General features: G+C 39.8%; 1 protein-coding gene across 3 annotated transcripts in view; it reads left to right on the top strand.

Moving 5' to 3' along the window:
* The window catches only part of prom1b (prominin 1 b), a 78,531-nt gene that overhangs the window by 24,143 nt on the left and 37,573 nt on the right, over positions 1-16,815 (top strand). For 2 of the 3 annotated variants that reach the window (XM_083532536.1, XM_083532535.1), the window contains exons 5-9: positions 5,547-5,667; positions 5,800-5,863; positions 6,013-6,102; positions 14,612-14,635; positions 16,230-16,447. In XM_083532536.1, coding sequence (XP_083388662.1) covers positions 5,547-5,667; positions 5,800-5,863; positions 6,013-6,102; positions 14,612-14,635; positions 16,230-16,447 — 517 coding nt within the window. The remainder of the gene's footprint in view (positions 1-5,546; positions 5,668-5,799; positions 5,864-6,012; positions 6,103-14,611; positions 14,636-16,229; positions 16,448-16,815) is intronic. The other variant, XM_083532537.1, reaches the window with a different exon arrangement.

Below are 16,815 nucleotides of genomic sequence, written 5' to 3'. Positions count from 1 at the left end.
ACGCACGCGCACAAACACACACACACGCACTCACACAAGTCCTTAAGAGAGTTCGACGTGTGCATGGGGAGAAGCGTAGCTGATCAGAAATGCGCGGGGAGGGGAAACACAGCCGGTACTGGATGGTAGAGTCTGAACGGAACGGAACGGAACCCGTAGAGTACTGCATGCAACTGTGAGACCATGCAGCAGTACGTAGCATCTAACAAATTCAGTAACGAATGGGGATTGGGAGTGAATGAGGAGCTTATATAGAAGCAGGGTGGAGTGATGATGAACCCCAGGTGAGCGTGATTATGCCTGGAGCTTCAGAGAGAGTGGAGGCATGAGTGATGATAAGCTCCAGGTGTGCATGATTAAACCTGGAGCTCTAGGGAGAGCGGAGGCATAGAGAGCCACCAAAGGGGGCGTGGCAGGTGGATCCCTGACATATATAAGCTGCACCCACTGAATTTGACAAAGATTTTTATTTTTAACATAAATAAGCCGCACCTGTCTATAAGCTGCAGGTGTCTACACTGAAACTAATTAACTTTACACAGGCTTTAATGAAAGACACTAAATGCAATATGTTGCGCTTCTATTAGGAGCATAGCGGTATTTTGGGAATATCATGTCACTGCATTCTCCCGGTATTACTGCGAGTGTGTGCGTGTGAGACTAAGGATTATGTCCTTATTATTTCTGATGTTCATTTCTAAGTTTCTTTGACTAACCCATAACGCTGTTGCCAAGAAAAATAAAACAGCACGAGTTTTGGAAACCTGTCTGTGCTTATATGATTTCTGTTGCAACTGAAGTTAGAGAGCTCTCCCTTCACCCTGACTCAACGCATTACAACGGCTTGTATCCAAACAGTAGCCGACCAAGTTAGTCATTGTTCACGGTCTTCCTCCTTCCTTTCACAACTACAGTGGTACCTTGACCTACGAGTGCATTAATGTACGGGTTTTCCGAGGTACGAGCGGTCACTCTGTCGTTTTTTTTGCTTTGTTACGCTAGCAAAAAATTGAGGTACGAGCTCAATACGCCGCTGCCAGATGGCAAAGCGAAGCCAGAAAGCGAAGACTGTGACGAAAATTAAGATAAGCAAAGAAGAAAAAGTTACAATTTTAAAGTGTAGGGATACGTCGTGTACAGGAGTGATAGTAAAAAACGAGTTTTCCCTCCGCCTCCGCTTATCGCCTCTACCCCCCTTCTCACACACACACACACACACACACACACACACACACACACACACACACACACACACACACACCCCACCGGCGTTTTCGTTAGCTCAAGTCGTCTCATCTCAAAGGAAAATACATTGAATAAAACCTTATTATATCTTTACATACTCTTTCTATTATGTTTTTATACAAGATTTGTTATTTAGAAATGTTTTTTCCAATTGAATAAAATAAAACATAAAACCGGGGTGTCATTTTGAGAGTTGGAACAGATTAATGCCATTTTAAGTATTTTCAATATGGAAAACTGATTTGATGTGCGAGCAAATTAAACTCTAGGTCAAGGTACCACTGTATTTCTCTGGGGAGTTTATCTTTTGTCATAGTCGTGCGCCACCGGTGGAAGTTTTTTCATACATTAGCCGCTTCGTTGTTTAAGCCGCGGGGTTCAAAACGTGGGAAAAAAGTAGCGGCTTATAGTCCTAAAAATACGGTAGTTTAATAAAGTGCTATCGTGTTTGTTTACAGTCGCACTGGATCTGTTCTGCCGTGACTCGCGAGATTCAGGTTGCGCAATCAGCTCGCTCGTGACAGTGATGAATTTAATTAAAACGGTGCAAACAAACAGCAAATCTAAAAGCAGCAAATAACAGCAGCAGTAAAAGATTAACTCTTTTAGTCATCGTTGTGTTTTTTAGCGAATGATTATGCATTTGTTTATTTTTGTACACCAATGCATATTTCTTTTTTTTTTTTATCTAGCCTGTTAGCTTGCTGCCTTTCTCTGTTATATTCTCTTTTTTATAGCATTTACTATAACAGCAACTTATCTGTTTTCAAACGTGATTTACTGTGACTTTACTACGTTCACATGCTTGTTTTCACTGTTTGTATATTTAATTTATGCATAAATTAATTATTATAAAAATTATTCTACCTTCACAACTGAACGAAATTTCTGTATATTTTTTAAACAAAAATTGTCAAAACAATGTTGTATTATATTTTTTATTCATAATAGTTGTCACTTTGCCATCTGCAATTATCATTATCAACAATACAAATGTTGTTTTACACAAATTCACCTTGCATACTCAAATGCTGTTTTGATTTTCTTGAACAACTCCTTTGACTTCATTGAACTTAACATTGCATTAATTTGCTGTCTTTCCAATGTCAAAGTTCTGTTGCACTGAAAGTACTGCTTTCTCATCTTTGCTCTAATCATCCTCCATGTCAGAAGTCCAGTTCTGTTATAGTCATTACTCTCAAAGACCTTCCTTTCAGCAATTAAAAGTTTCTTGAACTCGTCCATGAGCTCCTCATCCACTAGTCTGTGAGCTTCCCTGCTGAGGAAGTTAACTTGTCTGGTAAAACTGATTTTAGCAGAAGTCCTTTCTTTTTAAGCTGCTCCATTGGTTTCCCCACTGCTTCTTCAGCCATCTTTAACTCATCCACTTAACTCTCCAACACCAACAACTTTACTGTTGCTTTCACTTTGTCTGTGCTTATCTGTTGAACACTTCCACGGATGTGAAGACCACTGGTGTTATATTGTAGATTACAAGATGTAACTATCAGGTGGTTATCAACTGTCAAGTTAACTTGGGTTTTGCACATTAATTCTTCCTCTGACTCGAAAAAAGGACTCAGTCAACCATGGACACAGGGATCAACTCAAACATTTACTCTCAGACTTCAATAAACTCATTGCATTCTTGATTGACTTATATGTTGTTTGTTACTTCCATTTACAAACCAGTTTTCCAACAGATGAACTTCAATCAGTTTAAACAATGCTAGATGATAAACTTGAGTCAATAGCTTAAGTTGTCCAACAAAACTTCACTTAGCAACGAAGTTCAGTTTAGCTTAGCTTAGTTTAATTCTATCCAGCTTCGTTTAGCCTAGTCTAGTTAGTTTAGCTACAACTGATGGGATTTTTTAATTACTCTAAAAGCACAGCGACGACTCATCCAAGAGGTCACAAGAATAGATAAGAAAGAGATGGGGCAAACATGGTCTGCATTTTCAAAGTTCCAAGATGAAAACTGCTGCTGAGCAAAAAGAACATTAAGGCTCGTCTCAGTTTTGGCAGAAAACATATTGATGATCCCCAAGACTTGGGAAAATACTCTGTAGACTGACGAGACAAATGTTTAACTTTTTGAAAGGTGTGTGTCCCATTACATCTGGTGTAAAAGTAACACCGCATTTCAGAAAAAGAACATCATACCAACAGTAACATCTGGTGGTGGCAGTGTGATGGGCTGTTTTGCTACTTCATGACCTGGAAGACTTGTTGTGATAAATTGAACCATGAATTCTGCTGTTTACCAAAAAACCTGAAGGAGAATGTCTGGCCATCTGTCCGTGACCTCAAGCTGAAGAGAACTTGGCTTCTGATCCAAAACACACCAGCAAGTCCACCTCTGAATGGCTGAAGAAAAACAAAATGAAGACTTTGGAGTGGCCTGGTCAAAGTCCTAACCTGAATCCTATTGAGATGCAGTGGCATGACCTTAAAAAGGAGGTTCATGCTCGAAAACCCTCCAATGTGGATGAATTGCAACAATTCTGCAGAGATGAGTGACCAAAATTTCTCCACAGCGCTGTAACAGACTCATTGCAAGTTATCACAAACGCTTGAATGTTGCTGCTAAGAGTGGCCCAACCAGTTATTAGGTTTAGGGGCAAACATTTTTTCACACAGGGTCATATAGTTTTCTGATAGATTTGTTTTCCCTCAATAATAAAAAAATTCATTCAAAAACTGCATGTTGTGTTCAATTGTGTTATCTTTTACTAATATTAAATGTTTTTATTTTAATTAGTTTAATTTGAAAAAGCAACATTTTTCCACACCACTGTAGTTATAATAAGCAAAACATCTAATCAAAAAATATATTATATTGTTTATCCGATTAATGAAAGAAAGAAAGAAAGAAAGAAAGAAAGAAAGAAAGAAAGAAAGAAAGAAAGAAAGAAAGAAAAAGAAAAATAATCATCCAATTACTCGATTATCAAAATCATCGTTAGTTGCAGCCCTAGTTTGGACTTGCTTGGTCGGCTAGGACTTTTCCTTTGTGGGAAAGATTGGACACCCCTGGTCTAGATAAAAGAGAAGTGCAAGCCCTGTCTACATTTTGGATGTGTGTGTGTGTGTGTGTGTGTGTGTGTGTGTGTGTGTGTGTGTGTGTGTGTGTGTGTGTGTGTGTGTGTGAGTTTGTGTGTGTGTGTGCACACATTAAGATTTCACCACAGTTGTTATTTGTTTTGTGAAAAAAACATTTATTTTCTGGATAGTTACGTACTGTGATCTGTAACTACATTTGTATTGGATTTGTACAAAAACATCACCATATTCAGCCAAATAGTTTTCTACAATCCAATGGTTTTCTAGATCTTTATTGGTCTTGGAAGAACTGGCGATTGGGACAGTCTGTGGGCCAAGTGCTTGGACCCCCACTTGCTTGTGGCTATATTTAGGTATTGTAATCAATTGACAATAGGGGTCTTCAAAAACAACTTTTAAAACAACTGTGTGTGTGTGTGTGTGTGTGTGTGTGTGTGTGTGTGTGTTTTTGTGTGTGTGTGCTGGCAATAAGTAGTTGAGTTACTGCCGCTGTGTGGTTAGTGGCTGCTTTTGCAAGAAACCTCTGTTAAACTTAGTTGTACTTCAATCAACTAGCAGGTACATATACATTGTAGTTGCCTACAGCCGTAGTCCCCAACCCCTGGGCCGCGGACCAGCACCCCTCCGTGGGTCAATTGGTACCAGGCCGCACAGAAAGAATACATAACACATTATTTCCGTTTTATTTATTATTTGATTCTGAACGATGTTTTATTTCGGAAAATTACCGGATTCTCTCCGCCACATCTGTCTATGACTCACTGTTCATGCTTGTCAAGATGCCTCGGTCACATGTCTTACCTACATCCTCTACCTTCTTAAAGGGGCTGCTCCTCTACCTTCTTATTTATGTGCCGCTAACACATAATACATTACTGCTAAAACCCTGAAGCTAGCAAAATAAACAAACAAAAAAAAAACACAGTGGATTCAGGTTTATTAATATATTTAGAAATTACCAGTTTTTATGCCGGTCGTATCATTTTATTATTTTATTCACCTTACCTTAAAGGCCGGTCCATGAAAATATTGTCTGACATTAAACCGGTCCGTGGCACAAAAAGGTTTGGGGACCGCTGGCCTACAGCATGGCAGGTGTTGGGAGTGTAGATGTACTGTACATGAACAGGGGATTCTAAGCACATAAAAAACTACTTATGTACAGTATATGAAAATTATGGTATATAAATGTTTATTGCATGTGAAATATGAACACAGTGCTAACTCTATTTTAGAGTGGGTGTGCTGGTTGCCTACACCGGAAGCCACAATATTACATCCCAGATCAAAAGCACCAAACGACTCATCAGCTCCAACATAAAAGATCTGAAATCAATGGCCAGTTATACACCAGCGGTAACACACACAAATGAATCACAATGAAAAGTGCAATATAAATCAAATAAAAATGTGCAGATACAGATTTTTTAGTAGTCACAAAACTGAGAAAACCATTACAAGTCACTGCTGATTTGTGTACATTTACAGCAAATTGAGTATCTGACTGCACAATACACACCAGCCAAAAATAAAGTTCTCTCCAATATACACAGTAAGCCATCTCTCTTTCTCCTTTCAATATTTGGTTTATATTTTAATTGTATTTTTAGATGTTTGATGTTATATTTCTTCCTGTTTATTAATTTTTGTTTGTGACTTTTGCTTTTAATTTGTGTGTTTTGTCATTGCGATTGGGACAAGACATTGGGCCTTTGTTGGGTGAGCAGATACACAACCAGCTGGATAGAGATGTGATGCCAGCTTTAGACAATGTACTGCGCATGGCAGCAGGTAAAGTCAAAACACACACATACTCTATAACTCTGTTCAATTCAATTTTATTTATACAATGTGTTTATAAGGACCAGCTATTTAACAATAGTGTCTCACAGAAGTGAGTACACCCCTCACATTTCAGCAAACATTTCAGTATAATCTTTTCAAAGGAACAATACTATAGAAATGAAACATGGATATATTTTAGAGTAGTCAATGTGCAGCTTGTATGGCAGTACAGATTTACTGTCATCTAAATATAACTCAACATACAGCCACTATTGTCTAAATTATAACCAAAGAGAGTACACCCTAAGTGAACATGTCAAAACTGTGCCCAAAGTGTCAATATTTTGTGTGAGCACAATTATCTAGAACTGCCTTAATCCTCCTGGACATGGAATTCACCAGAGCTCAGATCAATAAGCTTTTATTGTCATTTCAACCCTATATAGCTGGAATTTCACATAGTGAAATGAAACACAGGGCCAAGAACTAGTGGAAAGATCCTCGCCACATAAAGTGCATGTGTGCAACTGGTGCAAACAGTTGACAAAAGACAACACAGTCTCACCCCACATCGTCACATATCGACGTTGCCTCGGATGGCGTAGACATCCGACGCAGAAGGGAGCCCCTTTGCGTCGCTTTTCAACGTAGATGGCCGTCCTATACACTTGATCGCTTATTATTTATAATAAATATTATTTATATTAATAAACACTTATTATTTATAATAATATGTGTATCGGATTATTTATACTATATTTAATAACTAATAATAATGTTACGAAATGTCCACTACATACGACTGATTCGTTGGTTTTCCCCCGGCCGAGTCCAAATCAGAAGATGACCCGAACACTAAACCTAACCCAAACCCTAACCCTAACCCTAACCCTAATCCAAAGATGAGGGATTCGCATTGAAGTGAATAGGACGGGCATTTACGTTGAAAAGCAACGGGGGATTTGCATTGAAGTGTATAGGACGGCCATCTACGTTGAAAAGCGACGCAAAGGGGCTCCCTTCTGCGTCGGATGTCTACACCATCCGAGGCAACTTCGATATGTGACAATGTGGGGTGAGACTGTGTAGCAAAAGACAATACACAACACAGTGCAAGACAACACAGTACAGTGCAGGACAATACACAATACACAAAATAGCTCCGCTAGTAAACCTGTCGTAACAAAATAAGGTGCACAGTAGCAGAAAAATGTAAACAGAAAAATGTAAACAGATTTGTGCAATTCAACAATAGCAGCAATCAAAATAAAGTGAACAGTGGCAGAATGATGTGGACAGAATATTGTGCAAAAGAACAATTCCCGAAATATGTGCAAAAAACACATGTAAACATTTTGTGGTAATGATTAGTGTGAGTGGTACTGAATGATGGGTATGCGAAGTGTATGATGTGTGTTGAGTCCGGTTTGTACGAAGTGTATGATGTGTGTTGAGTCCGGTTTGTACAGATCAGTCACACAAAGGGAGTGTGAGTGTGTGTTGAGTCTGGTTTGTGCAGATCAGTCACACAATTGTGTGTAAGTGTGTGTGAGTGTGAGAGAGAGTTTAGTTCAGATGTTTGTTGAGGAGCCTGATGGCTTGAGGGAAGAAACTGTTACACAGTCTGGATGCTTCGGAACCGCTTCCCTGATCGCAGGAGAGTGAAATGTGTGTGTGAGGGGTGTGTGTGGTCGTCCACAATGCTGTTTGTTTTGTGGATGCAGCGTGTGGTGTAAATGTCCATGATAGAGGGGAGAGAGACTCCGATGATCTTCTCAGCTGTCCTCACTATCCTCTGTAGGGCCTTGTGATTCGAGACGGTGCAATTCCCAAACCAGGCAGTGATGCAGCTGCTCAGGATGCTCTCTGTAGAACGTGGTCAGGATGGGGGGAGGGAGATGAGATTCCTCAGCCTTCTCAGGAAGTAGAGACGCTGCTGGGCTTTTTTGCTGATGGAGCTGGTGTTGAGGGACCAGGTAAGGTTATTAAGTGGCCGTGGATTCTCTTGGCATGTGTGCGCTTCGCCTCTATGATGGCACAGGACAGTTTGGCCCTTGCTGTTTTCAAGGCCGCCTTGTCCCCTGCTTTGAAGGCGGAGTCTCTTGTTTTTAGCAGCACACGCACCTTGGCGGTCATCCACAGCTTCTGGTTGGAGCTTGTAGTGATGGTCTTGGAAATGGTCATGTCATCAATGCACTTGCCGATGTAGCTGGTCACTGTTGACGTGTACTCCTCCAAGTTGATGAAATCGCCATAGGTTGCAGCTTCCCTGAACATGTCCCAGTCAGTGCATTCAATACAGTCCTGGAGAGCAGACATGGATCCTGCTGGCCAGGTTCTTACGTGCTTCCGAGCTGGTCTTGAACACCTGCTGAGTGGTCTGTATGATGGGATCAGCATAACAGAGATGTGGTCTGAGTACCCGAGGTGGGGGCAGGGCTTCCCCCAGTATGCGCCCCGGATGTTAGTGTAAACAACATCCAGCATGTTTTCTCCTCTGGTTGCAAAATCCACATTCTGATAAATTTGGGAAGCACAGTCCCGTCCAGTGCTTGCCCGGCTAGCCCGTCCAGCTGAATGGCGGCGTCCGGAAATCTGTCGCTCAGCCATGTCTTAGTAAACACAAAAACGCAGCAGTGTCTGTACTCACGCCGAGTAGCTTGTTGGAGTCTGATGTAGTCCAATTTATTGTCCAGGAAACCGACATTAGCCAGCAGTAGAGATGGTAGAGCGGGCCGACTAGGGTTAGCTTTTAGCCTAGCATTAGCACCCGCTCGCTTTCCACACTTCTGCTTCCTTACGCAGCGCTTTTGATGCCGCAGGTGATGCCGAGGTCTGGAGGCCTGGTTCTCGAAGCATGCCGAGGTCTCGTAGCTTCTGCTGCAGGTCATCATTTATTGAGTTGTTTGGGTTATTTTTGAGTTCGTTGATGGTTTTGTGGTTGTACACGAGGACACCGGTTGCTCCGAAGTCCATGTGTTGCGTAAGGAGGGCTCCAAATTATAAGTAGCACCATTTTGGGTCCGGAGCGCCACTGCCAGCTACTGCCACGCCGCCATCTTGGATCCTGCACAGGTTGTTGCTGGGATCCTCTTTCACTTATCCATAATGACATAATGGACATTCTCCAACTTCTGCTTGATGATGCCCCAGAGGTGCTCAATAGGGTTCAGATCGGAAAACATAATTGATCACTCATCACTTTAACCTTCAGCTTCCTCAGCAAGGCAGTTGTCATCTTGGCAGTGTGTTTGGGGTCATTATCATGTTGGAAAACTGCTGTTGAAGGGAGGGCATCATGTTCTTCCACTGGACATGGTTCCAGTAATTCATGCTCTTGGACAGGTTGTCTTCAGCAAACCATTTGCGGGCTTTTTTGTGATCCAGCTTCTGAAGAGGTTACATTTTGGGATGACAGTTGTGCAAACCGACTTGTTGCAGTGAGCAATAGGGGCGGACTGGCCCTCTGGCAGACAGGGCATTTTACATTTACATACGCTGGGTCAACATACTTTTTGGGCCTATACATCTCATAATGTTTTTGCCGGATCAGGCTTTAAAACTCTTATCAGCCCAATCTGTTTTCTGCTTAATTAGTTGATGGTGCTGGGGTCTTTGCAGCGGTGTAATATATTTGTCAAAATACAGAAGAAATTCAAGGAAGGTGCAGAGAAATTGTGTGAAAAAAAGAAACAGGCCATTCAGACTACCAATGCAAAATGTCAAAATAACAGACACTTTCTGCCACAGCAGGACCTTCATCAGCTGCCATGGCAGAAGATGATGTTAGTGGTGGTGGTAGTGACAGCACTGGCAGCAGCGGTATGCAGAGTGAGGAGGATAAAGAGAGGGAGAGAGTTGAGGGAGAAGTGAGTGTAGAGCCTGTGGTAAGCAAAATTGCTTTCAGAACTCTTAGGCTTTGAAATAAGTGTAGATGCCTTTTGAAACACAAAATATTGGTTATAGCACTGCAATAAATTAATTGCACGCTCAGCTCTGCGTTGCTTTCTGTGGGTTTTTTGAAAATTTTTATGTCAACTCTCACTCTTTCCTACCTCTTAATAAATAGCTTTGGTGCTTTTATGGGGTTGGTATACATATTTAAGGGCGTGCAAAGATGGGTAGTATTTGTGATCATGTGTTATAGACAGCCCTGGTGTGTGGCATATAGTCTGAGCACTGACAAGTGGACCTTCTGTCTGTTTTTTGAAGCCAGCTTCTGCACCTGTCGCACAGCACGAGAACCTCTTTGGTTGACCACTGTTCCAAATGGAAACGGTTTTGGAAAACCTCTGTATGACCATAGCCTCTTTACTGTATCTCACTTTCAGGGTGTTACTGATCTTTCTATAGCCTAGTCAATCTTTGTGGAGAGCAACAATTCTAATTCTCAAATCCTCAGAGAGTTATTTGCCATGAGATGCCACATTGGACATCCAGTGGTCAGTTTAAGAGTATTGTACTGAAATAACCTAATTTGAACTGCTCAAATACAAGATACACTAAAAGAGGAACATGATGAATAGGAAATGTGGCTTTGCATGATTAAACAACTTAGGGTGTATATAGCTGCTACACAAGCTGCACAATGACTGCTATAAAATATATCTAAGTTTAATATTGTCACCACATTTTATGTTTTCAGCCTTATTTAAAAAAATGCATTATTTTTCTCAAAATTCTACAAACAATACCATATAATGACAACATAAAAGAAGTTTATTTGAAAGTTATTAAACATAAAAAATGAAAAAAATTACAAGTACATAAGTATCCACAGCCTTTGCCATGACACATTCCAAATTAAGCTCCAGTGCATCCTGTTTCCACTGATTATCCTTGAGATGTTTCTACAACTTGATTGAAGTCCACCTTGTGGAAATTCAGTTGAATCACAATGTATGATTTTTTAACTATTTATTTGTATGATACAGCTGCAAATAAGTATTTAAACACCGGAGAAAGTCAATGTAAATATTTGGTACAGTAGTCTTTGTTTGCAATTACAGAGGTCAAATGTTTCCTGTAGTTTTTCACCAGGTTTGCACACACTGCATGAGTGATTTTGGCCCACTCCTCCACACAGATCTTCTCTAGATCAGTCAGGTTTCTGGCCTGTCGCTGAGAAACATGGAGTTTGAGCTCCCTCCAAAGATTCTCTATTGGGTTTAGGTCTGGAGACTGGCTAGGCCACGCCAGAACCTTGATATGCTTCTTACAGAGCCACTCCTTGGTTATCCTGGCTGTGTGCTTTGGGTCATTGACATGTTAGAAGACCCAGCCTCAACCCATCTTCAATGTTCTAACTGAGGGAAGGAGGTTGTTCCCCAAAATCTTGCAATACATGGCCCCGGTCATCCTCTCCTTAATACAGTGCAGTCGCCCTGTCCCATGTGCAGAAAAACACCCCTAAAGCATGATGCTACCACCCCCATGCTTTACAGTAGGGATGGTGTTCTTGGGATGGTTCTCATCATTCTTCTTCCTCCAAACACGTTTAGTGGAATTATGACCCAAAAGTTCTATTTTGGTCTCATCTGACCACATGACTTTCTCCCATGACTCCTCTGGATCGCATCCAAATGGTCATTGGCAAACTTAAGACGTGCCTGGACATGTGCTGGTTTAAGCAGGGGAACCTTCCGTGCCATGCATGATTTCGAACCATGACGTCTTAGTGTATTACCAACAGTAACCTTGGAAACGGTGGTCCCAGCTCTTTTCAGGTCATCTAACCCTAGATTTCTCACCTTCCTTAGGATCATTGAGACCCCACGAGGTGAGATCTTGCATGGAGCCCCAGTCCGAGGGAGATTGACAGTCATGTTTAGCTTCTTCCATTTTCTAATGATTGCTCCAACAGTGGACCTTTTTTCACCAAGCTGCTTGGCAATTTCCCCGTAGCCCTTTCCAGCCTTGTGGAGGTGTTTAATTAGTGTCTTTGGACAGCTCTTTGGTCTTGGCCATGTTAGGAGTTGGATTCTTACTGATTGTATGGGGTGGACAGGTGTCTTTATGCAGCTAACGACCTCAAACAGGTGCATCTAATTTAGGATAATAAATGTAGTGGAGGTGGACATTTTAAAGGCAGACTAACAGGTCTTTGAGGGTCAGAATTCTAGCTGATAGACAGGTGTTCAAATACTTATTTGCAGCTGTATCATACAAATAAATAGTTTAAAAATCATATATTGTGATTTCTGGATTTTTTTTTTTTAGATTATGTCTCTCACAGTGGACATGCACCTACGATGACAATTTCAGACCCCTCCATGATTTCTAAGTGGGAGAACTTGTAAAATAGCGGGTTTTCAAATACTTATTTTTCTCACTCTATATATATATATATATATATATATATATATATATATATATATATATATATATATATATATATATATATATATACATAAACCACTCTGGATGTCAGACTGGGTGCCACGGTTTAATGGGGCAACAGGACAATGACCCTAAGCACACAGATAACAAGATAACAAAGTAGAATGAATCAAGAATGAACACAGATGAATCAAGTGTTTATTTCTTTTAATTTTGATGATTTGGGCTTACAACTAAAAACAAAATTCAGCATCTCACATGCTGTCACACTGTAATCAGCTCATTAAATCCAAACACCTGCAAAGGTTTCCTGAGCCTTTAAATGGTGTCCCAGTCTGGTTCAGGCTACACAATCATAGGGGAAGACTGCTGACTTGACAGTTGTCCAGAAGACGATCATACTTCTCTGTGCGTGGTGGCTCTTGAAGCACTGACTCCAGCACTGCAGTCCACTCTTTGTGAATCTCTCCAAATTCTTGAATGGGCTTTGTTTTACCTTTTTCTACCACATTTTAATGTTCTTGTATACAGCACTCTGTGAACAGCAGCTTCTTTAGCAATGACCTTTTGTGTCCCCTCCATGTGCAGTGTCAAAAAGGTGAAACAAAGCCCATTCAAGAATTTGGGGAGATTCACAAAGAGTGGACTGCAGCTGGAGTCAGTGCTTCAAGAGCCACCACGCACAGAGATGTATCCATGGGCTACAACTGGCCCATTCCTTGTGTCAAGCCACTCCTGAACCAAAGACAACGTCAGAGGTGTCTTACCTGGGCAAAGGACAAAAAGGACTGGACTGTTGCTCAGTGGGCTAAAGTTTAAAGATGAAAGGAAAGATAATTTTGCATTTATTTTGGAAATCAAGGTCCCAGAGTCTGGAAGAAGAGAAGAAAGGCACAGAATCCAAGTTGCTTAAAGTCCAGTATAAAGTTTGCACAGTCAGTGGTCAGTGCTTCCCTCTGCTGACCAGCTTTATGGAGATGCTGATTTTATTTACCAACAGGATTTGGCACCTGCCCACACTGCCAAAAGCACCAAAAGTTGGTTAAATGACATTGGTGTTGGTGTGCTTGACTGGCCAGCAAATGCACCAGACTGGAACCCTATAGAGAATCTATGGATTATTGTCAAGAGGAAAATGAGAAAAAAGAGACCAAAAAATGAAAATGAGCTGAAGCCCATTGTCAACGAAACCTGGGCTTCCATACCACCTCAGCAGTGCCACAGACTGATCACCTCCATGCCACAGTCTGATCACCTCCATGCCACAGACTGATCACCTCCATGCCACGCCGAATTGAGGCAGTAATCAAAAGGAGCCCCTACCAAGTATTGAGTACATACAGTATACAGTAAATGAACATACTTTTCAGAAGCCAAAAATTCACTAAACATTTTTTTTTTATTGGTCTTATGAAGTATTCTAATATTTTGAGAATATTTGGGTGGGTTTTTATTAAATGTGAGGTAAAATCATTACTATTAAAAGAAATAAACACTTGAAAAATATCAGTCTGTGTGTACAATATAATATGAGATATATATAATGTATATAATATGAGTTGAACTTTTTTGCATTGAATTACTAAAATAAATCAACTCTTTAATGATATTGAAATTTATTAAGATGCACGTGTATATACTGTATATAAAACCTGCTGATCTGCTGAATGGAAAATGGAAATGCTGAAAAAGAAACATCCAATGAGCAGCATGTATGTGGCAGAGAATAATAGACAGAATATTATAATATAATAGAATATATACAGTATAACAGACAATGTTTTGAAGCTCTCAAGCTGTATCCAGATGCACTGATGCTGCATAAATAGCATGACATTTACTTACACAGCACAATTTAGATAAGAAAGTTTACTTATTTACTGGTTCATTTTAATGAATGGGGCTTGTGATGTTGATGAACAATTTGGCGTTATGATTTAAATAACTGACTTGTTCCATTTGTATATAAATGTCCTATAGCAGTTATTTATTACAAAGTTATATACAAATGAAAAATTACATTAGCACACATGCATTGTGCTAAATACAGCAATAAATGATCTGTCTCTTTCTTTCTCTCTCTCTCTCTCTCTCTCTCTCTCTCTCTCTCTCTCTCTCTCTCTCTCTCTCTCTCTCTCTTACTCACTATCCCTCTTTTTGTAATTTTATTGTGAAGTCAAAGTGGAAAGTGCTATTAAAGGTAACAGTACAATTAAACCTGACTTCCCTGTGCTGTGAATGTAGAAAATGAATTTGTTTGTGTGTGATGTGGGTTTTGATCTACTCTAGTTTATGTTTTTGTGACTATTCTCCTCTTTTTTTCATTTTTCATTCTTGTATTTGAACATTAGAAATATAACACACCATTTATATGCATTACTGACGGTGGTAAAAATTTATCCAATGCAATTGTATCAGAATTTGTTTTTTTTTTTACCTATATCTAAACAGTTTAGAGCTTGACAGTTTCTTGGCAACTAGAGAAAAAATTTTACTGCCACTACTACAATTAAAATACAAGAAAACATTTTTTGAGAGAGTGTGTTTCAGGGTGAATGTGTTATTGTGTGAACCTGTGGGAGTTGGCTCTTATATGTGTTCTGTGTTCTGTTTATTTGTTTAACAATCTGGGTATGCCAGCACAGTTTTTCTGTGTGTGTGTGTGTGTGTGTGTGTGTGTGTGTGTGTGTGTGTGTGTGTGTGTGTGTGTGTGTGTGTGTGTGTGTGTGTGTGTGTGTGAGAGTGTGTGTGTGTGTGTGTGTGTGTGTGTGTGTGTGTGTGTGTGTGTGTGTGTGTGTGTGTGTGTGTGTGTGTGAGAGTGTGTGTGTGTGTGTGTGTGTGTGTGTGTGTGTGTGTGTGTGTGTGTGTGTGTGTGTGTGTGTGTGTGTTCTTATTACATGATAATATCTGGACTATAAAAGGACTTGTGTCAATATCCAAATATAACCAAATACATTCAGAATGTACATGTACTCTTACTTTATTACATTTTGTCCTTTTAAAGCACCAGTATCATGGCTCATGATCCTGACTAGTATATAAAACCAAATTAATTTCACTGTGGTTGAATTTAGTTTATACAAACTGTACGAAAAATAGACCAGACAATGGGTTTTAAGCAAAATTATGCCAACATTTTCTGCATATAAGATACAGTACTTTGACATACTTTTGAGATATATTTGAGAAATAAAATTTTTTATTTTATGTTACTTTGACTACGGTTCAAGAGTACTGCTGACTTTTTAATCCTGTCATGGCCAGTGTAAACAATCTAAATGCTTCATAGCCTAGTAATCTTCTAAGATAAATGTCAGGCATTGATTATGTTGTTAGCTACATGTTATTAGTGAAATAAATAACACGCACACATTTTCCCCCTTTTAATTTCTGGGTAACTAGACTTGTTCTTACTTCATTGTAATTTAGAAAAGTCATGTAAACAAAAATATTAAGTGTATATCAGTAAAATTGCGTGTTTAAAAAAATTATTTTATACCAGTTTCTTGACATACAATCAAATGTATAATGTATTTCTGTTTTTATCTTTGGAATATAAAGGTACAGCAATTATGGTAACAACATTTTTTGCAATAATTTATTACAGCTCAAGTCATTAGTTTCACATCTAAATGTTCACTCAAGTATACTTTTAGATTAACATTTTCTTTTTCCTAAGACTTATTTCGATTTTAATTATAAAGACACATTCACTACTCTTTATCTTGTCATCCACTCTGTTGATCTTTTTTATTTATGCTGTGCTTCATTAGTTTTTTCGTCTGTGTGTTAAGCAATGCGAGACACTAAGGAGGCTTTGGAAAATGTCAGCACATCCCTAGAGACATTACAAGAAGCAACTAGAAAGCTGCAGAGTTCTTTACGTTCGGAGCGCAGTTCACTTTCAAACACACTCAATGATCCGGCCTGCCGCAGCGGAAATGCCACACACAGATGCGACAACATCCGGGCCTCACTTGAGCAGCTTGCTGTCAGTGCCAACTTTAATGAGGTAAACTGAACCTACTTGAATAAACCTACCAACATCCACTATTTATATCAAATATGCAAAGTGTTCTGGTTTTACAGCGTTTACATTTATATAATGGTTGCGTTACACTGACACTTATGTCCACCTCAAATCTGCTCTTGTCCAGCCAAATGTGGTTCTTCCTAGTGCACTGTTACCACAAAGTTGGAGACACATAATTATATTGAATATCTTTGAATGCTATAGTATCAACTTTTCCCTTAACTTGAACTAGGAAATTCAAACATGTTCCAGCATGACAACACCCCTGTGCACAAAGCCAACTCAATGAAGATATGGTTTACATGGGTTGGAGTGGAAGAGTCTTGAGTGGCCTGCTATAGAAAGCC

Source organism: Silurus aristotelis (assembly GCF_946808225.1).
Source record: "Silurus aristotelis genome assembly, chromosome: 27".
Classification (NCBI taxonomy): Eukaryota; Metazoa; Chordata; class Actinopteri; order Siluriformes; family Siluridae; genus Silurus; species Silurus aristotelis.
This window is presented reverse-complemented; position numbering and strand designations above follow the sequence as displayed.